General features: G+C 36.7%; 1 protein-coding gene across 1 annotated transcript in view; it reads right to left on the reverse strand.

Annotated features, from left to right (window-relative positions):
- LOC123316425 (dynein axonemal heavy chain 3) overlaps positions 1 to 25,699 on the reverse strand; it is a 2,043,583-nt gene that overhangs the window by 984,586 nt on the left and 1,033,298 nt on the right. Inside the window, exon 31 of the mRNA XM_044902499.1 lies at positions 15,305 to 15,490. Within this exon, the coding sequence (XP_044758434.1) occupies positions 15,305 to 15,490 (186 nt within the window). The remainder of the gene's footprint in view (positions 1 to 15,304; positions 15,491 to 25,699) is intronic.

The raw sequence follows: 25,699 nt of genomic DNA on the forward strand, positions 1-25,699 counted from the left end.
CTGCAAATTTTTCTTTTGATGCATCCGTTTTCAATATAAAAGGATAGTCATAATTTGGATGAAATACTTTCAATTGTTGAGTTAATGTTTGTTTAATTCTTCAAATGCCATGTTTCTTTCATCATTCCATTTCCATTTTACACCTTTCTTTAAAAGTTCTATCAATTTTATTTCCTTCTGACTTAAATCTGGAACCAATCTTTTGAAATAATTAATCATTCCCAAAAATCCCCTTAACGTTTTCAATCCATCCACTATATACAAATGTTGCGGACTCGGTAATGAGAAATATAGAAGTAGGAGAAAGATCAGCACTAAGAATTATAACTCGACTGAGACACCCACTTAATAAACTCCACAACCCATCAAATGAACTATTATATGAAAAAGCCAACATACAGCCAATCAAGGAGAGACTAGAGAAACTGAATAGAAGATTTGCACAAAGATTGAAAGAAATAGAGGATGTTGAAATCATGTTCCACAAGGACCCCCCGGTAACTAACCCACACAGAAAATTTCCAACTCGAAGTGTGATGGACAGACTATCTGAGCTGCAGTGAAGAAACTGAAATAGAATGAATTTTTTTTTTTTTGTATTTTTGTAATTCACTAGGCTGAAGGACTTCGGTCGATGGCCAATAAAGTACAGTTATTATTATTATTATTATATTCTTGAATTGCTTTTATCTTGTCATCGTCCATTTCAAGTCCCTCTTGATCTACTTTATATCCTAAATATGTGATTTGCTCTTGATAAAATTTACATTTTTCCAAATTAATTTTTAATCCTGCCTCTTCTAATTCCTTCAATACAATTTCAATATGTTTCAAATGTTCCACTTCATTATCTGAGAAAACCAATATATCGTCCACATAATGTAAGATAAAATCTTCATATTTGTCAAAAATCTGATGTAGTGCTCGAACTAATGCTGAACATGCACTCTGTAAACCAAATGGCACTACTATAAATAACTCCATCAATGGAAAATCCTGTGTAATCTCTATAATTTTCTGCTAATGGAATTAACCAAAAACTATGCTTCAAATCTATTTTAGAGAAAATTTTTGGGTTTTGTAATTCTTCCAAAAATTGCTTCAATATTCATTGGTGCTTCGTATTGTGGTACTGTATACTTGTTAATATTTCTTGCATCTAAACATAAACGTAATTCTCCATTACTCTTCTTCACTACTACTATTGGATTGATGTATCTTGTTCTACTTTTTTCTATAATTCCATTCTCCAGCATCTCATTAATTTCCTCGGCTACTTCTTTTCTGTATCGATATGGTATTGGATAATTCTTTGATTTGAAATTTTCAATTCCTTTTACTTCCAATTTATGAACATAACTTTTTGCTTTTCATTCCGGAGTCAGACTCACATCTGTACAGATTAAATCTGCTCTCTTGATATCTTTGTGCGAATTGTGTACGAACTTAAGTGATTAAAATTGTGAAAATTGAAGATTTTCGCGTACTAACACGAAATCTCAATCCCCATCAAGAAAAAATTCGTTTTCCACCAATATCTCCGCGTTTACGCGGAAATAAAATAGTTAGAATAAATAAATCGCGAAGTGTAAACAAAGAACTCCTGTTCCTTATCTTGGTAGATAAGATATAAACTTATGAACTAAAGCGTTCCACACACTGGGAACATTTATGTCCTCTGAAAATAATGAACCTGGTGTGATCATTCATCAGAACCAACAGGGATTTTTAGGTTTCCCACCATCTGAAACAATTAATAAAGCAGCTCAAATCTTGAAACAAACTATGAATGAACTCAATAGTGGTCCCGACGGAGGAGAACATAGTAGCAAGACATCAAAGATAGTCACCACAAACCAAGATCAAGAAATGGAACCCAACAACACGCATGACTGATCACCAACCCAACCTCATAGTCCATCTATAACACCAACTGAAAACAGATTTGCACCTCTACAAACTATAAATGAAAACCAAGCCAGGAAAGAAAAAGAAGATAAACCACCAACACCACCGCCGATATACATCTATGACGTTGCTGATTATAAAGCAATGATGAACACCTTTGCTGAAGTCATTGATAAGAACTCTTTCCATACTAGGGTACTTTCCAATGATAAAGTAAAAATTAGTACATACACTGTGGACGCCTACAGAAAACTCTCCAAGTACCTTATCAGTGAAAAAATAATCCACCACACGTACCAGATGCGACAGGAACGAGCATATAGAATTGTCATAAGAAATTTACACCACTGTGTGCCTACTCAAGAAATTCGAAGTGAACTTCTAACACATGGTCATAAAGTTAGGAATATCTTAAATATTCAACATAGAGTGACCAAGGAACCACTCTCTATGTTCTTCGTAGACCTTGAACCTCAACCAAATAATAAAACCATATATGATCTTCGATACATTTACAGCACTAAGGTCACTATAGAACCACCTAGGAAAAAACGAGGCATAGTACAGTGTATGAGGTGCCAAGAATATGGTCACTCCAAAACATATTGCTACAAACCCCACAATTGCGTGAAGTGTGGCGGCCAACATGATTCTAAAATTTGCCAAAAAACCAAAAACACTCCTGCAAAATGTGCTTTGTGCAATGGCGATCATCCAGCCAACTATAAAGGATGCCAAGTATACAAAGATCTCATACAAAGAAATTCCAGAAGTAACAACCATGCACCAAATAGCAGACCAAATGTACCCTCCACCAACATAGCAACATCAACATCTCCTCAACCAAACAACCAACCTCCACGAACCTACTCTCAAGCTACAAGAAATGTTAATCTAGAACAACCCCTATCCCAGCTAAGTCATCAACTATCTAGTTTCCTCGAAGAATTCAAAAATATGTTCTCGCAATTACTAAACCAGAACAGCACGATCCTGAATCTGCTCACCACCGTTATGAATAAACTTCCATAAGGTCGAACAGGATTAACGAGATTCTCAGAATTGCGACTTGGAATGCCAACGGATTGGCAAACCACAAACGAGAAATAATAACCTTCTTAGATCTCATCAAGGTGGACGTTCTATTGATCTCTGAAACTCACTTCACCAGCCGAACAGTATTTGCGATCCCAAACTATTCAGTCTACCACACTATTCACCCAGATGGAACAGCTCATGGAGGATCTGCAGTCATTATCAAAAATTCTATTAATATATGTCATTATGAACAAGAAAAATTTCAAACAGCCCACATTCAAGCAACGACCGTATCAGCAAAAACAAAAACTGGCCACATCAACATAACATCAGTGTACTGCCCACCACGACACACCATATCGACAGACACATACAAGGAGTTCTTCGCCACTCTTGGGCAGAGATTTATTGTAGGTGGCGATTGGAATGCCAAAAACACTCACTGGGGATCCAGACTAACCACAACTAAAGGTCGTAACTTACTTCGGGCCCTAAACGACAAATGCTACTATCACCTTTCGACGGGGGAAACCACGTACTGGCCAACGGACCCAAGAAAATTACCAGACCTACTAGACTTCTTTGTAGTTAAAGGCATTGCTCCACAAAACTGCCTTCTGGAGTCCAGTTATGACTTGGATTCTGACCATTCACCTGTTGTTCTGACCTTAAACAGTCAGCTTATAATAACAAATTCCCCACCCAAATTGTCTACAAAGTTCACTAGATGAGAGCAATTCAAAGAATATGTCATAGAAAAACTGGATAATAACCTCTCTATGAAAGAACCAGCTGAGATTGATCTAGCCGTCCAACACTTCACAGAGACGTTAAAACAAGCTACCCCCTGCACCGGAAGAGAAACCTCCAATGATAGCAGCACTCCTCTACACATACCGCAATTAATATCTGAAAAAAGGTGAGCAAGGGGTGTATGGCAGCGGTCACGCAATATTACTGATCTCCATCATTACAGAAGTATGTCACGCAACCCGACCAAAGCCCTAAGAGATGTACAAAACTCCTCTTTCGAACGCTATACTGAAGAATTGACTACCACAGATCACAGCTTGTGGAGAGCCACAAAAAAATTCAGCAGACCAACACCATCCATTACACCAATACGTACCGAGAACGGCTGGGCACGATCCAACCAGGAAAAAGCAGATGCCTTTGCAGAGCACCTATCAACCGTATTTGAAGAGCCAAAGCCAGTACCTGGATGCGAAATTGATGTCGAAGAATTCTTAGATGCACCCTGCCAGTTATCACTTCCCATAAAACCTATAAATCCTAAGGAAGTCAAATACGAAATACGCAAACTTAAAAATAAGAAGGCTCCTGGTCATGACCTGATAACTGCATATATCCTGAAAAACCTACCGAAAAAAGCAATAGTCTTCTTAACTACCTTATACAACCGCATGCTGAAGTTGGGTTACTTCCCGATCACATGGAAATATGCCCATCTATTGATGATTCACAAAAGTGGCAAACCTGAGCATTCACCAGCATCATACAGACCCATAAGTCTTCTCCCAATCCCTGGAAAACTATTTGAGAGAATACTCCTAAAAAGGATACATGAAGACCATGAGACAACAGATCTTCTTCCTGACTACCAATTTGGGTTCCGACAAAGGATGTCAACGTCACACCAGGCTCACAGGATAATCAACGTCATCTCCAATTCTCTAGAGAGAAAGCAATATTGCAACGGCGTGTTCCTGGACGTCTCCCAGGCGTTTGATAGAGTCTGGCATGCAGGCTTATTATACAAGCTCAAGAAGAACCTAAACCATAATTACTACCTCATTCTGAAATCGTACATCTCTGACAGATACTACTCTGTTAAGTCGAATAACGAACTATCTGGGTATTTCCCAATTAAATCTGGTGTACCCCAAGGAAGTGTACTAGGACCGTTCTTATACCTAATCTATACTGCTGATTTACCGGAAACTCCCGACACAACTATTGCTGCATTTGCTGATGACGTTGCAATACTTTCGTCCGACAACGACCCCATTGTGTCCTCCACAAATATTCAAGAACACCTGGACCAACTCAGCATCTGGTACAAAACATGGAGAATAACTTTAAACCAGAGCAAATCAGTTAACGTAGTCTTCACCCTAAGACACAACGACTGCCCAAAAGTAACTCTGAATGGAGTCACCTTACCGACAAAGACTGAGGTCAAATACCTAGGTATGCATCTGGATCAACGGCTCACATGGGAGAAACATGTGCAAGCAAAGAGGAAACAACTAGACATGAAGCTCCGACAGATGTATTGGCTCTTGCAAAGAAAGTCGAAGATGACCATGCAGAACAAACTGACAGTGTACAAGGCGACTCTTAAACCAATCTGGTCCTACGGCATACAACTGTGGGGATGCGCGAAGCCATCTAGAAGAAAGATCATCCAAAGGTTCCAGTCCAAAACTCTCCGCTTAATAGCGGATGCACCATGGTACGTCACCAACCAACGACTGCATGAAGACTTACAGATCCCTTACATCAACGACGTTATAGAATCTGCATCTGCCAGATATCGAGATCGACTACAAGGCCACTCCAATGACCTGATACAAAACCTCTACCTGAAAGGACCCCACATCAGAAGACTGAAGAAGACATGGCCCGAAGATCTTCCACAACACTAAACTAAAATAGTGCAAAACGAGTAGAAATGTCACTGGACATTCCACTCTCATGTAGTCTCTTTTATCACAATTACTTAATACCTATAAGAGTAGATTGTATATTGTGCAATAAACGTTAAAAAAAAAAAAAAAAAACTTTTTGCTTTTCCATTCCCACTCATCATGATACCCTTATACTTTTGTAATAATTCTTTTATTTCATTTTTAATTCTCTCAGGACATGATGGTTCCTTCATTGCCTCTTCTGATATAATATTCAATTGTTTATTTTCTTCTCCTGTTATCAATCCATTTTCATGTTCAAAATGAATTACTGATGAATTCAGTTGAATTATTCTATTTTTATAATCAATGATTATCTTGTGTTTTTCTAATTCATGACATCCTATTACCATATCGTATTCAATCCCCTTCACCACAAGAAATTGTACCACAATATCTTCCTTCAAATATAAATCTGCTATAATTAAATTGTTCACCTCCATTATTTTTTTTCCATTAGCACTCATTAAATTTATTTTTGGAATTTTGATTACTTCATTTTCTAATTTCAAATTCTTCACCAAATTTTCATTAATTAATGATTAAATTGTTCACCTCCATTATTTTTTTTCCATTAGCACTCATTAAATTTATTTTTGGAATTTTGATTACTTCATTTTCTAATTTCAAATTCTTCACCAAATTTTCATTAATTAATGATACTTCCGAACCAGTGTCTATTAAAATGGAAACATTTTGGTCCTTGGATTTTCCTCGTAATATAATCAATTTGAAATCTTCTTGTGTATTAATATTTTCTTCTAGATCAACAAATTCTGATGGATGTTCATAATGGATGGTATTTATAGATTCATTTGGTTTGTGCGCTATTGAAAATTTTGATTGGTTTCTTGAGACTCCTGTTCTTCCAATCTTAGACAACTCATATTCTGAAATCTTCTTGTGTCTGATCTTCCTGCATTTTCTTCGTCATAATTCCTGTTTCTGTTTCCTTCTGTTCGTTCTCCACCATTTCTTTCAAAATCCCCTCTTCTGAATTTATCATTATACTGTCTATTATTATTATAGTTTCTATTATTATTATAGTTCCTATTATCAAAATTTCGATTATTTCTATTATCTCTTTCTCTGCCATTGTCAATATTCATATGGTTTCTGTAATTTCTATCCCTTCCATTTCCATTATTATTATTATAATTCCCATATGGTCTATTTCTTTGTTTTATGTCATTTTCTATCGCATTCAAATATAAAGAAAATTTATCCAGTGTATTAATTTGATTAAATAAAACGTATCTCTCAATTTCTGGTCCAAAATGTCGGCTTATACATTTTATTATTTCTTCTTGTTGCATTATTGGATCTAAATGCTTGGCCATATTAAACAATTTTGAAGAATAATCATTCAAATTGTTACTCCTTTGGTAATTAAAATTTCCCCAAATTAGTTCCTGTCTAACATTATTTTGTTGCACAAATCCCCAGAAGTAATCTAAGAATCTAATTTCAAATTGCTGCAAATTTTGTATTTCTTCTTCTCGGCTTGCAAACCATAATGATGCACTGGATGTCAAATATGTTTTAATAATATTCTTTTGTACTTCCCAATCATGTACTGCTTTCAATTTACTTTTTATATCATTTATGAAAATTTTTGGATGCAAATATTTCATGTTTCCGTCAAATTTTTGTATATTTTCATTGTTCATCAAAACACTTGGCAATGGATCTATTCTATTTTTATAAATCTCTTCCATTAAAATGTTATGCTTCTATTCTTGTTTTACTTGTATGTATCGAATTTTTTTTTCTTGTTGTTGTTGGTACATTTTGAGTTGTTCCTCTACCTCCACTGTGATATTTTGTTTATATTTATTTATTTTATCTATTGCAATATCCATTTTTGTTTCTTTTATTATTGTAATGATTTCATCTTTCTCATTTTTCATTGTATTCCTTAAGTCTGATATTATATCATCAAATGTTTCATTCTGTTCTTCAAATCTTGTGTTCATATTTTCTAATTACTTCACAATTTTATCCATTTGGCTCTCTCCTGTACCTTGATCTCTGCTTATTTCTTCCTCATCAAGAATTTCATTTTCTTCATTTCTTTTATTTCTCAATTCCATTTTGCGGTTTGCCATTCGTGTCTTACTCAGAATATCACGTTGAGCGCCATCCAAATATCGATATATTTTCTTGTGGGACCAAATTTTCTGTGTCGATATTTTGATTTGCTCTTATATCATATAGATAATCCCTTTGCTCAGATTCTCGCTAAAAGTGCAATATCGCCTGATATCAAGAATATTGATGAGCGGGCCCACGGGACCGCTCTGGTCCCCAGAAAAATAGAAACGCACAGCAAATGCGGTACAGGTGAAATTTGTCGAGTCCAATCTCCTTATTATAACCATAACAACACCTGTTCAATTTTTTTCGAATAAAAATTCGAAAAAAATACTACTGAAGAGTAGTCGTAAATTCCAAAACAGCGGTCCCTACGGACCGCCGTGGTCCTACAAGTAAGACTATCAGCGGTCCCTACGGACCGCTGTGGCGCTCAACGTGATATATAATATATATAAAAAAAAATATAATGAAACAAGAAATTTGATAAAATGCCTTTCAATAACTCTTAATATTATAAGAAATGAAAATTTTCTGCCCCACGTTGGGCGCCAAAAATTGTTATGATTCCTTTTATTTGATTTTTCGATAGAAATGAAAATGAATTTTAGAATCAATTGAATGATAAAATTGAATTTTGAAATTCCCGGTAGACTCTATCACTATTGAGGATTCAAGAAAAATGAAAAATTTATATATATTAATATAACATTTAATGCCATTGAAAATAATCTCAATTCAAAATCTCGAAATATTCTAATTAAATTCCTCGTTAAATTCCTATAATTAATTAAATCTAATTCTATATGAAAAGGAAAACTACACTTACATCTATGTTACTGACTAATCTATGGTCCAATATCCACGAATTCAAATGTAAGTTATGTTTGTCTCCAAAGTTTATTTCACACCAAAATGCTCTTTGGCTTCTTGTTGTCTGGATATGTTGCTTTCAGCTATCATTTCTAGGTCCTTCCACCGTTGAATTGGTTGCTCAGGATCACAATGAATGTTACTTTTATGAAAGTAATTCAACAGCCAGAAGTATACTTCCAAATATATAAATATTATCGTCTTGATGTGGTAATACCTTCTGTTTCTACTTCAACTGAGTTTTTTGGCTTCAATTTCCAATTATTCAAACGATTTGTACCTTTTACAATTTCTGCAATGCTTCTTTCTACTCTCGATCTTCATATCTCCTCCTTTTTTTTTTTTGTTTCCATGGTTTCCATCCCCTCACTTTCCTACACTCTTGATTTCCTAATTTTCAACTTATCTATTCATAGACACTATTCACAAATTTTATAATCTAAATTTTTCATTTTCAGTTATTGGCCTCAATAGATATTGGATATGAATTTTGAATATCAGTATAAAAATATGTACTTCAACTTGAATATATAAGTAATATATCATAATGTATCCTTTTCAAATGTGATTTGGAGTTTTATATTGAACGTAATACTTTGAACCATAACAATATATATATATATAAATAAATACAATAGGTAAAATTTCTTGTGCTATATTTTATATATTTCAGGTGCAATTTTCTTGGGTTTAGAACACAATAAAACTTCAGGTATTCAGATTTTATAACTTGTAATCGACATATGTTTCGGCGTATATAAGCCTTTTTCAAGATTACGAAATAGGTATGGCTGGGACATTTACGTCTAAAAATACATTTAAAATCAGTCATAATTCTTCATCACGTGCACATTAACTTACTGCTTTATCTGTAATCTACAAATTATTAATTTATTATTTTATTATATATATAATAAATTAATAATTTGTATTGTATTTGTATATATATATATATATATATATATATATATATATATATATATATATATATATATATATATATATATATATATATATATATATATATATATATAAGGACAAGAAAATACATATATATATATATATATATATATATATTTATATAATCGAGGCGAGATACTAGTCGTCAGGAGATATCGAAGAGGTTAAGGGTGTTTCGACTTTTGGGCAGTTAGTTAAAGTCAATTTGTATTAACAGCTCTATATTTCGTCCGAACTTTGTGGACTTCTTCAGGAGCATACTGTAAAAAAAGAACTTTATCTTATGTTCTAATGTGCATACATGACAGTGGACTTACAATACTAAGACATAAACAGGGGCACAGCTTCAAGAAAAAGGCACAATTGCTGAAGGCTGTCAGTCCACATTATCATAATAACAAATTTTATGGGGTATTGTACGATGTTAATATTATTTTTCCTAATTATCTCGAAAATATAGCGGCGCATAACAAAATGAAGTAAGTGACGTGACGAACACAGAACAGGAACATAGAACAACATATGACATGGATTGTTTTTCTTGACAGGGATGATTTTGTTTCTTAATTATTATTTTATTTTAAAACCACCTTTTTATGTGGGAATATTCACTCTGTAAGATCCTGCGGGTTTCGTCCATATTGACCATACATCAAAGAGTTGACATTCGAGCTAACCAAACTATTCAAAAAATACATGAACATAAAAGTTGCAAGATACACCCTAGTGGCCACCAAATCATTTTTCAGTAACACAAAGGAAAAATTAAAAAACTCGTTTAAACGAAACGTAGTCTACCAGATAAAGTGCAAACATTGCCCCCAGGTGTACATAGGACAGACTTCACAAGCCCTAGCAAAAAGAATTTCCCTGCACAAAAGCGATTCCACCATTCGCCCAGACCGATGTGCACTAGGCCAACACATTAGAAACACAGGTCACAACGCAGATTTCGATAACGTAATGGTATTAGAACAAGAAGACAACTATAACAAACGCTTATTCCTCGAGATGTGCCATATACAACAAAATAACACAATGAATACGAAATCAGATACAAGCAATCTCAGCAGTATATATAGTTTTCTCCTAAGATGTGATCAATATGGACGAAACCCGCAGGATCTTACAGAGTGAATATTCCCACATAAAAAGGTGGTTTTAAAATAAAATAATAATTAAGAAACAAAATCATCCCTGTCAAGAAAAACAATCCATGTCATATGTTGTTCTATGTTCCTGTTCTGTGTTCGTCACGTCACTTACTTCATTTTGTTATGCGCCGCTATATTTTCGAGATAATTAGGAAAAATAATATTAACATCGTACAATACCCCATAAAATTTGTTATTATGATAATGTGGACTGACAGCCTTCAGCAATTGTGCCTTTTTCTTGAAGCTGTGCCCCTATTTATGTCTTAGTATTGTAAGTCCACTGTCATGTATGCACATTAGAACATAAGATAAAGTTCTTTTTTTACAGTATGCTCCTGAAGAAGTCCACAAAGTTCGGACGAAATATAGAGCTGTTAATACAAATTGACTTTAACTAACTGCCCAAAAGTCGAAACACCCTTAACCTCTTCGATATATTTATATATATATATATTGTTATGGTTCAAAGTATTACGTTCAATATAAAATTCCAAATCACATTTGAAAAGGATACATTATGATATATTACTTGAACAGCAAACAATAATTATAGCATGTGTATGAGATAGAGCTTTAGCAGAGGTTAGCGTAACGAGGTACCATACAAATTGGTGTATGATACAAGAGCTTAGAGAAAAACCTCAGTAAAAAAACCCTTTCTCCCCGTGAGTGTAGTGGATTGCAATTGTTCACGAAATAAGCTGAATTATTCCATATTGAAGGGCATCTCGCACTGCAAAAATTGATTCTTTCTCCAACTGAAAGGTAAATCCAGAAAGTCTTCTCCAAGATATCAGAAACATTTATCTGAAATAGGGAGAAAACAAAAGCAGAAAAAGGTAAAATAATAAAATTAGATTCAATATGTCAGATTGACCTAAAATTGACAACCCAATTCAAAAAAAAATTCGGTAACTGCATGAATAGCTCTAAGACCATCCTGAAATTCATAAATCGGACTATGATTAACCAGATGATTTATGGTTTCTTCTGGTTCCCCGCATTCACAACTAGGGCTTTCAACTGAATTCCACTTGAAAAGGACACTATTGCAACGTTCGTGACCTGTTCTTATACGATTCAGAATACACCATATTTTCCTGGAAAGATCAAAACCAGGAACTCTATTCGAGGGATCAGTAACTTATTCTTTGTTGAAAATAGTGCACCTATTCCATTCAGACTGCCAAAGGTATTTGTCCCTTATATTCGAATCAAGAAAAGAGTTGGACCATGCAGTAGAAAATTCAGCTGAAATTTCAAATTTTCCCGCGCTGCCCTTCTCAAACATGATGCAGCGCCATCTATATATACAGGGTGTTTCATCATAAACTGGACAAACTCATATGACGTGTAGAGAACATCGGGAGAATCATTTTTTTCTTATGAAATATTTCCCGTTTTCGAAGCATAAGGGAGATACACGGTGTTTAATGTCATTTTCGAGCGTTATTATATTGAGTGTGGTCGGTTATGTATAAGACTGGAAGTAATGGTTTCTTGTCATATCGTAGTATTTTTGGATGCTTCATTCAGAAATGGTGTAGAGCACCGAAAAAAAAATTACAAAATGGCGGAAAACCTGCAATGTTCGCGATTTTTTTTTTCGGTTGCCAAATTGATTTTCATTTCCTAAATTAACACAATTTTTAAAGGATATCTGTGAAAAAATTTTTTCAGAAATCGAACACAACTTTTTTTTTACATGTCTACAGCGAAAAAAAAATTTCACTCGAAATTGATGAAATTTTTCACGATTGTACTTACTTTCATACCTAACACGAATATCAAAACAGAATCGAAAAATATCAAACGGTTTCGTTTTTACAGCCATTCAAATGTCCCGTTCGAATATCTGAAATAATAAAAAAACATGACACAGCTTGTGTTCTTAGGCCCATAATTTTTGAATTTGTATGTCGAAACATTCCAGATTGCAAAATGAATTCAAAAAAATCAGTGAAACTTCATTGAGAGTCGAACTCCCTACTCTGAGTTAAGTATTAATGTGAAATATGAGTCTGTTCTAAGGTACTGAGTATAATATTAATTTTCGTTGCCGAGCAACAGTAGCTGATAGAATTTGACAGGGTATTTGAATTTTACTGAATAATTCGAGTATATTGAAACGATTTGTATGCAAACGAAAATGAAATATTCACTTCTAGAAAAAAATGATATGGTTCAGGCTTATTATGAAGCGAATTCCTCAGGGAGAAAAGCAAGGGAAATTTACGCTCGCAGATTTCCAAGCCGAAACGTTCCTAATTTTAAAACTTTCATAGAAACAGTGCGTGAATTACGTGTAGAAGGTATTCTTCACCGCAAGAAGAAGGAAACAATCCGAAATAAGGAAGAACGTATCCTGGATTTAGTGAGTGAAAATCCGATGGTATCAACGAGAACTCTAACAAATCATCCAAGTGTGAATAAGAGTAAATCCACTGTATGGAGAGTTTTGAAAAGAAATCGCTACCATCCGTACCATTTCCATTCATGTCAAACCTTAGAAGAAGGTGATTTTGAGAAGAGGAAAGAATTCTGTGAATTTATTTCAAGAAGGACACGTGAGAATAGGAATTTCCTACGTCTCATACTGTTTACGGATGAAGCAACATTCCACAGAGATGGTTTCTTCAACGAAAAAAATAATATCATATGGCAAAGGGAAAATCCACATGCAACAGTAGCAAAAAATAGCCAGAAGAGATTTTCTGTCAATGTTTGGGCGGGAATGAAGAATGGATTCATTATAGGACCGTACATTCTTCCTGAAACATTGACTGGAAATGGCTATAATCAATTTTTCAAGGAATATGGTACCAGCATGAAGGTTGCCCTGCTCACAGTGAGGAGTGTACGAGAATTTTTAGACTCTCAATACCCTCGCCGATGGATCGGCCGATTGGGACCTGTCGCATGGCCTCCTCGTTCTCCAGATCTTACACCTATGGATTTTTATTTCTGGGGTCATATGAAGAGTCTTGTTTATGATAAGCGAGATCCAGTGACTTCGAGAGAAGAACTGATTCAAAGAGTCGAATCAGCCGCAAAGAGATTCGCCGAAACCCGGAAATGGTTCGTTCAGCGGTGGATAGTGTGGCGAAAAGGGCGAGAAAGTGTATCCTGAAAAATGGCAATATTTTTGAGAACGAATTATGAATAAATTTTATACTAATATATACTAATAACTATACTATATATATATATATATATATATACTATATACTAATAATATGTTGCGTTTGTGAAATTGTGGAATTATTCGTAGAAATTTCCGCAATAATGCCATGCCATTAATATCTGGGAAGTATTAACCGCCAATTTCTACTCAAACTGCATAAATTGGTTTTGTAAGATAGTTGCAATATTATATTCAGTTAAATTCAAATACTCTGTCAAATTCTATGAGCTGCCTAGGGAGTTCGACTCTCAATGAAGTTTCACTGATTTTTTTAAATTCATTTTGCAATCTGGAATGTTTCGACATACAAATTCAAAAATTATGGGCCTAAGAACACAAGCTGTGTCATGTTTTTTTATTATTTCAGATATTCGAACGGGACATTTGAATGGCTGTAAAAACGAAACCGTTTGATATTTTTCGATTCTGTTTTGATATTCCTGTTAGGTATGAAAGTAAGTACAATCGTGAAAAATTTCATCAATTTCGAGTGAAATTTTTTTTTCGCTGTAGACATGTAAAAAAAAAGTTGTGTTCGATTTCTGAAAAAATTTTTTCACAGATATCCTTTAAAAATTTTGTAAATTTAGGAAATGAAAATCAATTTGGCAACCGAAAAAAAAATCACGAACATTGCAGGTTTTCCGCCATTTTGTAATTTTTTTTTCGGTGCTCTACACCATTTCTGAATGAAGCATCCAAAAATACTACGATATGACAAGAAACCATTACTTCCAGTCTTATACATAACCGACCACACTCAATATAATAACGCTCGAAAATGACATTAAACACCGTGTATCTCCCTTATGCTTCGAAAACGGGAAATATTTCATAAGAAAAAAATGATTCTCCCGATGTTCTCTACACGTCATATGAGTTTGTCCAGTTTATGATGAAACACCCTGTATGTTTGAGTGGAATAGAAAAAGATGGAGAATTAAATTAACCCTAATATTTAGCAAGTAATTAACCATTTCGGTTGTCTCTTCGTAACAACAGGGTGCACTGCGAGTAGGTGAGGTTGGCACTTGAAGGGAGAGCCTATAAAACGCACCCTTTTCCCTAACACCACCTGATTTCTAGGGTCAGTACCAGAAGGGCGTAAGCGAGAATAGACTGTAACGCACATCGAGGGTATTGCCGTCATTGCCAAGCCATTGAAGAGATATATCGAATATCGTACAGTCTTGATTTAGTTGAGAAATATTTGAAGAAATCAAAATCTGAATTGGTGGACGGAGAAAATATAATCACATAAATCATCTGCACGATGTTTCATCAACTATCTACACGGTATTGGTCATTATATCTGAAGATCAGACATAGTGACTTGACAAAATTTTTTTACTAATTGAAATGATTGGAATAAAACTTACCTTTGAGAGTCGAGCAACTGGTTCCTCATAACCTTTCGCCAAATGCCATTCCATAATTGTGGTGAAAATTTTCGACAACGTATTATCATCAAAAGCGTCCAGGCAAATGATAACGTTATGTCTTAAGAAGCGATCTGTGACTTCATTTCTTCCCCCACCTGGAGGTCCCATAGCTCCGACGAACATCTTAAAAAAAGTGGAATCGTTTCGATATTAAAATTTACTACATAATCTTTATATATTGCGAAGAGCGGTAAATGATGAAAGACGAATAACGTATTAATAGATGAATAAATAAAGATTGTTCTGTTAATCAACTCACAGTTGTTCTCACAGATATATTAACAAAATATGAATGAATTGGCTATAAAAGTGTCCTACTACAATTTCTGAAACTTTTTAGGGTTTTCACTCCCAATCTCCGGAACGAAATCGATTGAAATATCCGATTTGCTCCCGCATAAATTCTTGCACTAGTTTGTCAGGAGCAAATCAAGTAGAAAAAATTATTGCCTGACAATGGACTGAAAAAAGGAACTTTGAAATTATAATTATACAGGGTGTCCCGAAACTAGTGAATCGAACGTCACACCACGATAGAGTAGACCAAAGATTAGCGAATGACACCAATATTATTTCAACGAGAATGTACCGTTTCCAAAATAACCAGAATTTAATTGAAATACTTAAAATTGCCGATTTTCGAAATATTTTTGTTGATCACAGGTCCAGTTTGTGAAAAAAGATATCGATTTTAAATTATATTGAACTAAGATTATTGTTTTATCTAACCTAATTGAAATTATTTCAAGTAGTTAATCGATAACTTACGTAAATGTAAATTAAAACAATTGTTTTTTCTACATGATTTTTATTACTCAGAATAAACCCCCTCTTTAGGGGTGAGAATATGGAAGAAAAACGCTATCCTCAATTACAAATTGGCCTTGTGATTGAAAAAATAGTTCGAAAATCGGCAACTTTAGGTTAGGTTTTTTCAGAAACGGTACATTTTCGCTCAATAAAAGTTGGTGTCATTCGATAGTATTTGATCTACTGTATCGTGGTGTGACGTTCGATTCACTAGTTTTGGGACACCCTGTATATAGTTATAATGATAATAATAAGAACTTCATCGTCCGCTAGCAATATAGAATAACACCAACACCTCTGATGAAATTCATATGCCTGGACAACAACAGGCTGAAGAAATTGATACTGAAAGTCCATCTTGCAACGCAAGTGAGCCTGAACACCAGGACGATAGGGAAGAGCTTCACCGACAAGTTGACTCTAACATGAGGAGATACTTTGCCGAACTGAAAGGAACAGATCCTCTTCATCGAATAGTACCTCCCCGACTCAATACATCCAAGAAACTGTCACTCATAATCAACATCTTGAATAAGGACGTTTAAGCTGGGTACTTACAGAACGGAAGTTCATTGGAATATCTGCATCTAGTTTTTCACTGTGCAGCGCTAACGACAGCGAAAACCATAGGGGCAAAAATTCGCCGAACGAACAACGATGGTCCAAAATTACACAAATTACACGCGCCAGCATTTAGTTCTTCTGGGCAATCGTTGTTCATCACAGCCGGGTTATATTCGTCAATAATCTTATTCACGAGGGACCTGGGGAGTTGTTCATTTTTAGAATATCTTTAATTTTAGTCAGGTTTTTCTCATGAAATTGGTCGGAACTGAGGGTAATCGATCTGTACAGCAAGTTTTTTACGGTACTCACTTTGTACGACTTTGAAGTATCGGACTTGAAGTTCATCAAGTGTCCAGAATGTGTGGGCTTCATGTACCAACTTGTTAACAGAGAGCCACTATCATCTCTAACGACTTTTAGATCTAGAAAGGCCAATGCCTTATCTTTCTCTCTTTCGATGGTGAATTGGATGCGGGGATGATAGGAATTGAAAACTGACAACAGTTCATCGGCATTATCTGGCGGAATTGCTACTATCGTGTCGTCTACATATACATAGTTTAATAAAAGCCACTGTGAATGTAAGTTTTATCAGACATTGGTGGATAAGCTCGTTCATTACAAACTCCGCTAATGATGAACTGGCAGGATTACCCATTGCTGAACCGTCGACCTGTAAATAGAATTCGCCCTCGAACTGGAAGTAGCTTGAATCGTAAATGAAAGACACCATCTCCAAGAACAGTGCTCTCGTCATGACAGTATAGGCCGATATGAAAACCCACTTTCTCTTTATGAGTCAATAATAATAAGCCATTTGATAATAATAAGCCTACAGGAAGAACCCAGTTACAGGAAATGAATAAAAATTAAACATTAAAGCAATATGAACTGAACCCAGAGAAAAAAAATCACAACCGATCATTACATCACTCGATGGTAACAAAGAAAACTCAGTCTACTGTTCACACTCCAAACTGCATAAAAGTTCTTCAATAATACATGGTAAAGTGTCAAAATTAATATCACAAACCGCAGAGATCTTATTGAAGGTCCGGCACATAAACTCAATCGGAGATTGCAAGAGAAAAGTAAAAAAGTTCTTGTGATCTCGAATTCTGCCTTCTCACTATGAAGTTGACCATAGCTAGTAATGGTGGACAATCCGTTATGTCATTCAGTACATTGTACAAAAATTTCACCGCCGGTACTTTCCGTCTAACTTCCAAAGAGGAGACTCCAAATCTGTTCAAAAGCAAGCCATAGTCTGAACCTCTCACTGGGTAGACACCATCCTACCTCCAAACAAGGTACTTCAGGGAACGCTTCTGAATTGATTCAATGCGCTGTCTGCGACAATTGTAGATGGGATTCCAAGCTACAGAGCCATAGTCCAACCTGCTTCTTATTAATGCATTGAAAAGGCACAAAAAGGTTGATGTGTGAGTAAAATATCTGCAATTGCGTATTATGAAACCATAAACCTTCGAGACAGAAAGCAATAACTGATCAACGTGCGAGATATAAGTGAGTCTACTATCAAAGATCACACTCAGATCCCTCACCTCAGATACTCTCGCCAACAAATTACCGCACACTGTGTAGGGGAACACAACAGGTTGCTTACTCCTCGTGAAAGACATGACGCTACATTTAGAAATATTTAGGCTGAGCTTGTTAAAAACACCAATGATACAACCGCTTTAAATCCTCCTGAAGCCCCTCGCAATCACCTGAACTCATTATCCTGCGGAAAATTTTCAAATCATCGGCAAAGACCAGCTTTGCACTCTCTATTACATCGATGATATCATTTAAAAACAATATGAATAAGAGAGGGCCCAGATTAGATCCCTGAGGTATACCGGATGTAGCAGCATACTCTTCTGAACGGAAGCCTTCGATCTGAACATATTGCCGACGATTGAACAGGTAAGATGCGTTCACTGCCAGCAATGTATGTGAAAAGCCGAACACACATCTGAGTTTTTCAATAAGGATTTCATGACAGATCTTATCAAAAGCCTTCTGGAAATCGGCAAACATAACATCCACTTGATGACCCTCATCCAGGCTACGAGTCAAAAACTCGGTAAAGCAAACGAGGTTACTGGTGCATGACCTCCTACCCATAAAGCCGTGCTGCTCAATTTTGATCAGGTGTTTCACAACTGGGTAGATCTCGTTATATAAAATAATCTCGAAAATTTTCGAGAAGTTGCACAACAGAGATATAGGCCTATAATTCCCAATCTGTGATCGATCTCCTTTCTTTAACACAGGCACAACCTTAGCGAGCTTCCACATATCTGGGTATATTCCAGTATTCAATATTAAGTTAAAAATATGGCGTAAGGGTGTCAACAGCGCAGCGATACAATCTCTTACCAAAGAGCTTGGCACACCATCTGGCCCAGCCGTTGCTTTGTCCCCCAACTTCTTCGCAGCCCTGAGAATCTGAGAATCCGTGATTGAATCGACTGAAACCTGTAATCGAGAAATCTCCTGGAACAGGGGCACGCTCACAGAACAAACATCATCAAAAACGCTACCGAAGTAGGTACCAAAAGCATTAGCGATATTCTTCGTCCCCTCGATAACCTGAGGAACATTTACCATCCTTCCTGGAATACGAGAATTACCTCTTCTATAGTGCACAAACTGCCAGAACCTATCGGGCTGAGTGCTAACATATTCTTTTGAGTGCCGAATAGAACTTCCATACTCAGTGTGCAACAAGGCCTTCAATCTGCGGCGGACGTTGCAAAAATGTTGAAAATCAAAATCACTTCTATACTTTTTATAGTTCGAGAAGGCTTTTTCCTTTAGGAGTGAACATTCACTAATTTCCGTAGTGTACCAGGGAGGAAATCTCCTCTTTCGTTTTGTCTTCAAAGGAACAGTGTCCTGAAAAATTGCATTGAGTACCGAATAGAATTCCCCACACGCAATATTGGTATCAGCTATATTTGTGATGAATGACCAATCGACCTCAAAAATCATCCCATACATCGAGATAAAATTTGTTCTCCTGAAGTTGTACTCCCTGAATTCATTATTTCCGCCCAAATCAAGGTTAGAGTTATTCTTCTTCACGTCCAGCCTAAGCAGAAATGGCAGATGGTGAGAGTCAACAGAAACATATGCAGGGACCTCATAATCCATTTCACATAATACATTGGAGAACACCAAATCTAAGAGCCTGTTGTTAACATTAAGCTGCGAGTTGAACTGAACCAAGTCCAAAACACTCGAAAAAACTCCGAGTGCTGAAGTTCTCGGATCGGAAGATGAAGAAGAAACAAACTAAGGAGCGTTGAAGTCCCCAAGTATCAAAAGTTGTTCACCATGAACAATATCAAGGGATGAGAGAGCCTCAAGAAATAAATCATAGGATGGAACATCAATTCTAGGCGGAATATACAAGCAAACAACCAAAAAATTCTTCGACCTCAACTTTATCGTGCAACCAACGACATCAACAGAGGGCACCAATTGGTGCAGTATTGAAAGATCTACTCGCTGTGCATTCAAATAACTCCGAAAAGCCAGAAAGGTACCTCCTCCCGTGGTCGCATTCGCAGCCACTCGATCTCTGTCACACCTGAATACGTCATAATCAGGTGGAAAAATCTCGGAATCCACAACCTCATCGGAAAGCCATGTCTCACTCAAACACACAATGTCACAATCACCACATGAAACGGAAGAGTAAAATTCATGAGTCTTAGTATTCAGTCCGCGAACGTTTAGATAATAACAAGTAAGTGTGGTATCACTAACTCAGCCTCACTCTTCAACTCCCTGAAGTAGTTGGCCTGTCTTGGAGTCCAATCATTTATGATGTTCAAATGGAAGTATTTAGAATCCTTCTTGAGATTTCTGGACATCTTGAGCAACGTTAGGGTCTGCGATGGATTGGAAAACACAATCTTTACTGGACGTGGTCTCCCAGACGATGATCCTTGCTTTCCCAAACGAAAAATTTCAATATCTGACGCAGGAAGTGTCTTACCCAGGACTTTTATTACGTCTATCTATTACCTTAACTGCTTTAGAATCGACTCTATCGCAACATTCGGAGGTTGTTCAGGGAGCCCATAAAGGATAACGTTATTTTTGCGTTTGAGGCGCTCTTCAAACTCTACAATAATCTCCTCAAAAGAGCTATTAGAAGCCATCTGGGCTTGAGGACGCTGGACAGTCTCCACTGCATCCTTTAGTTGTTTAATCTCATTTTGAAGAGAAACTATAACGCTCTTCAAAGATGTTATACCATTCCCCATACTTTCGCACTGTCTGCAGCTCCAAGAAATAGATTTCCGAGAGTTAATAACTCTCACTTCAGAAGCCCCAATATTGAGACAAGTATTGTCGAAGTCATTGCGACAAATAGCGCAAGTTAAAATCAAATGGCTCCCGAATTGTTTACCACAACAATGACACTGTTTTCCCGACATCATCAAAATATTGAAAATTATATTGTGATGAATAAAAATCGAGTAAAAGAGAAAGGTAAGTTTAAAAAAAAAACCAGCTTCACATCCATGGGCCTATATGAAAGTCTTCAATCACAAGGTGAAAGCAGGGCCTCGGCAAAACAAGGTGTATACAAACAGAGGTACGATAATGAGTAAGGAAATCCGTATGATAAATCCTTATATCAGCTGGCAGATAAGAACAGCTGTACTCGCACAGATATCTGAAATATGTGAGTTTCGAATCTGTACTAACGGGACTACGACTAACAGGAAATATAATCAAAGGAATTATTCAAAATCAACCATATCAGCGATGAAACTATGTGAAAAATTATACAGACCTCCACTCCGTGTTCTTAGTTACAGGTCCACCACCGCAAAAAAAGAAATTAAGCGGAAAAACCACAATCACTGACACAAATCCGAGAGCTAAACTGTCAACGTCTTAACTCGTTCATATGCTTTACTTAAAATGGAAAGTTACCACCAAAGGAAGCCATTGAACAATTCTGGACCGAACAATTATCAACGAAACCTCAGTTCAATGGAGATACCGGATAGATTGAAGATGAAAAATCTGAAGCTATAAATATGAGCCGATGCAGCATGACACGATCACAATTGAAGAAGTAAAATCAGCTATCAGAGGAATACACAACTGAAAATCACCTGGGCCTGATGGATTACAGAACTTCTGGATCCAGAAACTTTGGATCATGAATGACAAATTGACCTCCGCAATAAATGATGTCATTGAAAATCCTGAAAGAATGCCAGTATTCCTTACACATGGCACAACATACCTGTTACCTATAGACCAAAGGAATACAGAAGACCCATCCAAGTACCGACCAATCACATGTCTTCCAACGATGTACAAATTAATCACATCGTGCATTTCAAACCGAATTCACAACCATTGCGAAAAGGATAACATCATCGTCATGCAACAGAAAGGATGCACCAAAAACAGCCGAGGGTGCAAAGAACAACTAATAATAGATTCAGTTATCTGCAATCAAGCGTTCTCCAAGCAGAGGAATCTTTACGCTGCGTACATAGACTACAAAAATGCATTCGATTTTATACCTCACGAATGGGTCTTGACGGTCTTGAAGATTTACAAGGAGGATCCCAATATTGTTAAGTTCCTGAAAAACGCCATGTCAACCTGGCGTACTAGTCTTCAAATGAAAGCAACAGATTGCTCCATTACAACAGGACCTATTCCAATAAGACGCGGAATTTTCTATCGAGATTCGCTGAGCCCTCTGTGGTTCTGCATGGCCCTAAATCCCTTGTTTCATAGATTGAATTTTACGAACTACGGATTTTCTATCAAGAGCGGCAGTAGAACTATGATGAAACTGAATCGTCTCCTTTACATGGACGATTTGAAACTCTTCGCATCTACCAAAAAAACAAATGCAACAGATGCTGAAAATGGTGGAAGGATTCTCGGAAGACATCAAAATGAAGTTTGGATTAGAAAAATATCGACTGCTGAACATAACGAGAGGGAAAATAGAAGATGGTACGTTCAAACTCAATCATGGTGCAGAAATTGAAACATTAAAGGAAGGAGACACAAACAAGTATCTGGACATAAAACAGGCATAAAAAATTAATCAGAGCCAGATGAAGAAAGAACTAACGGAGGAGTTCACCCGAAGATTGAGAAGGATATTGAGAACTGGCCTTAACAGCAAGAATCTGATAAAAGCTATTAATTCCTACGCTTGCTCAGTGCTGAGCTACTCATTCGGTATCATCTCTTGCAACCACAAAAATAATGCAAGAATACATAAATACGAAAAAAGGAGAGAAAAAAAACAGTTTAAACGAATTAATTACTTGAGAGAGAATCCCTCCTTCGACGATTGAACTGTGCATAGGTCAGATTAAAAGCATCCCTGTCCACACTGTTCAGGAATTTTACCGCATTATAGATAAACCACTGTTGAAATCTTGCAGTACGATGCACAGTAACTGTGAAGGAAAACGTGCGTCTAATATTCACTGAATGCACCGAACTTCTGGGGATGAGCCTTCCATAAAGAGCAGCACAATATCGAGTCTTAAGCAGTCTATAAACAAAACATAGAAAATGAAGCAATCTTCTTTCATCCATCCTCAACCACCCCAGCTCTCGAATCTTCTGAGAAACATGATCGTACTTGCTCAAACCGAATATGAGCGGCAATACCAATTCTGAACAAGCTGTATACGATTTCTTACATAAGCACTGATTCAGGGATCATAAATTACATCGCAATAATCGAACAGGGAAATGACCAAGAACTCAGCTAAGGACCTACGGACGCCAAAAGTCAAGTAACGACGACAACCATAAACTAGTCTCAGTCGGTGAAAGGCGGTCCTCAAAATACCCGCAACATGGCTAGAAAAATCAAGTCTACAGTCAAATACGACACCCAGATTCCTCACAGTCTCGCACAAGGTGAGAGACTGACCATCAACGCTGAGATGCAAATTGTCAGCAACTGTAGAGTACTGACGAGCACTGAAAAAGATGAAATACTTGCACTTACTAATATTCAACCTCAAATTATGGGAAGGTGCAACTTCACAGACACTCTGAAGGTCACAATTAATACGCTGGGAAGCTTCACCCAGATCACTCATCTCAAAAGAATAAATGAGCATAAGCCTCAGCATAAGCCTGTGCAAGACACAATCTTAGGACCTCGAGCAGATTGGCGGTATAAGAAAAAGAAGCGGCCCCAAAATTGAACCTGTGGAACCACAGATCGAAGGCGAGCCGACCCAGATACACATCCATTCACTTCAACCACCTGACTCCGCATTGACAAGTAAGACCTGATCAGAGCAACAGCAAGTGGAGTGGAACCATAAAATTTCACTTTTGCACATAATAAAAGATGATTGATCGTGTCGAAGGCCTTCGGAAAGTTTGGGACCTATAAGCAACAAACCTGAGAAATCTCCCCTGAACTCTTTCTATCCTGTCAATATGAACTTGATAGTGGGGATTCCAGAAAACCGAAGCAAAGTACAGTTTACTGTGAATATACGCAAAATAAATGTTCAGAAGAGGCCTTTCCCGAAGAACATGACAGGTTCTCCTTATGAAACCGATAAGTTTGTTACAATCGTTCACAGTTTTTTCGATATGCGCTTTGAATGTAAGTTTCGAATCCATTAAAACTCCCAAATCCTTTACCTCAGAAACCCGTCTCAATTCATGATTTTCAGTTTTGTAGGTGAATTCAATACAATTTTTGTTTTTAGTAAACGAGATTCTTAAACATTTTTCGAAGTTCAGAAAAAGACTGTTACCTCTATAGAACGTTGCAAGTCTATCAAGATCTTCCTGAATTTCAAGGCAGTCAGCCAGGCTTTTCACACGAAGGTAAACTTTTAAGTCGTCTGCATATGGTTAAAATAAAGACCTGTTATTATGACTTTAGCCTTGCGGCTTTCACACTCCTCTCCAGAGAAAAATTCACTGATCCCAGCAATCTCAGATATCAAAAGGATTAAGCTCTGTTGGAGCTCTTTCCAGGTTTTCGGTCTCATGGTGGTGGTCGGGTTCAGGCCGCTCCTTGGCTTCTTGCTGTCGGTTGGATGCCTGATAGACCCGCACTTCCTGTCGAAGCAGACGGTGTTCCTCTGCAGTCCCCATGTACTTGCGTACAGTTCTCGCCGTTTCCAGCAGTACCGCCTTCTGCATGACTCTATAGATATTTTCGTCCAACTGAAGTTTCTTCAAATTCTCTGGTAGTTTCTTCGGTATCAGGCCTGTAGATGAAATGACTATAAGGATGGTGTTTATATCTTTCAGCTTTCACTGTCTTCCATGCAGTTCACTTCTCAATTTAGATTTCTTACTAGTCTATTTTCATTATTTTGTGGATTATGTAGACCCACACCAGATCTCCAGTGGTGAACCCACCTTCAATAGCCTTGATGTCGTAGCGCATTTTCATTCGGTCACTTGCTTGCTGTATTTGATTGCGTACCATGGTCCGATTCCATCGTTCGACCATGCCGTCTGGTTGTGGATGAAGAAGTGTAGTCCTTGTTTTGTGAATCCCCAATTTACTGCATATTTCTTGGAATAGCTTCGATTCAAAATTTCGGCCTTGATCACAATGCAGCTCTAGAGGTATTCCAAATCTGCAAAGAAATTCTTTGACCAATTCATCAGCTACCGCACTTGTCTCTTAATTATGAATATCGTAGGCTTCCAACCATGTTGTGAAATAATTAATCGCTTCCTTGGTCTGTTTCGGAAAAGGGACCAGAGATGTCAATAGCTTCTCGTTCCATGGGGGATCCGACGTTATATTGCTTCATTGGTGCTTTTCCTTTACCATGAGGGCCGTTAGCAGCAGCACAAACTTTGTATCTTCTACACCAATCTTTAACGTTCTTCTAGCAATTTAGCCAATAAAATCACTGCCTGATTTTTTCCAACGTCTTAGTTATC

Source organism: Coccinella septempunctata, chromosome 7, assembly GCF_907165205.1.
Source record: "Coccinella septempunctata chromosome 7, icCocSept1.1, whole genome shotgun sequence".
NCBI classification, from domain to species: Eukaryota; Metazoa; Arthropoda; class Insecta; order Coleoptera; family Coccinellidae; genus Coccinella; species Coccinella septempunctata.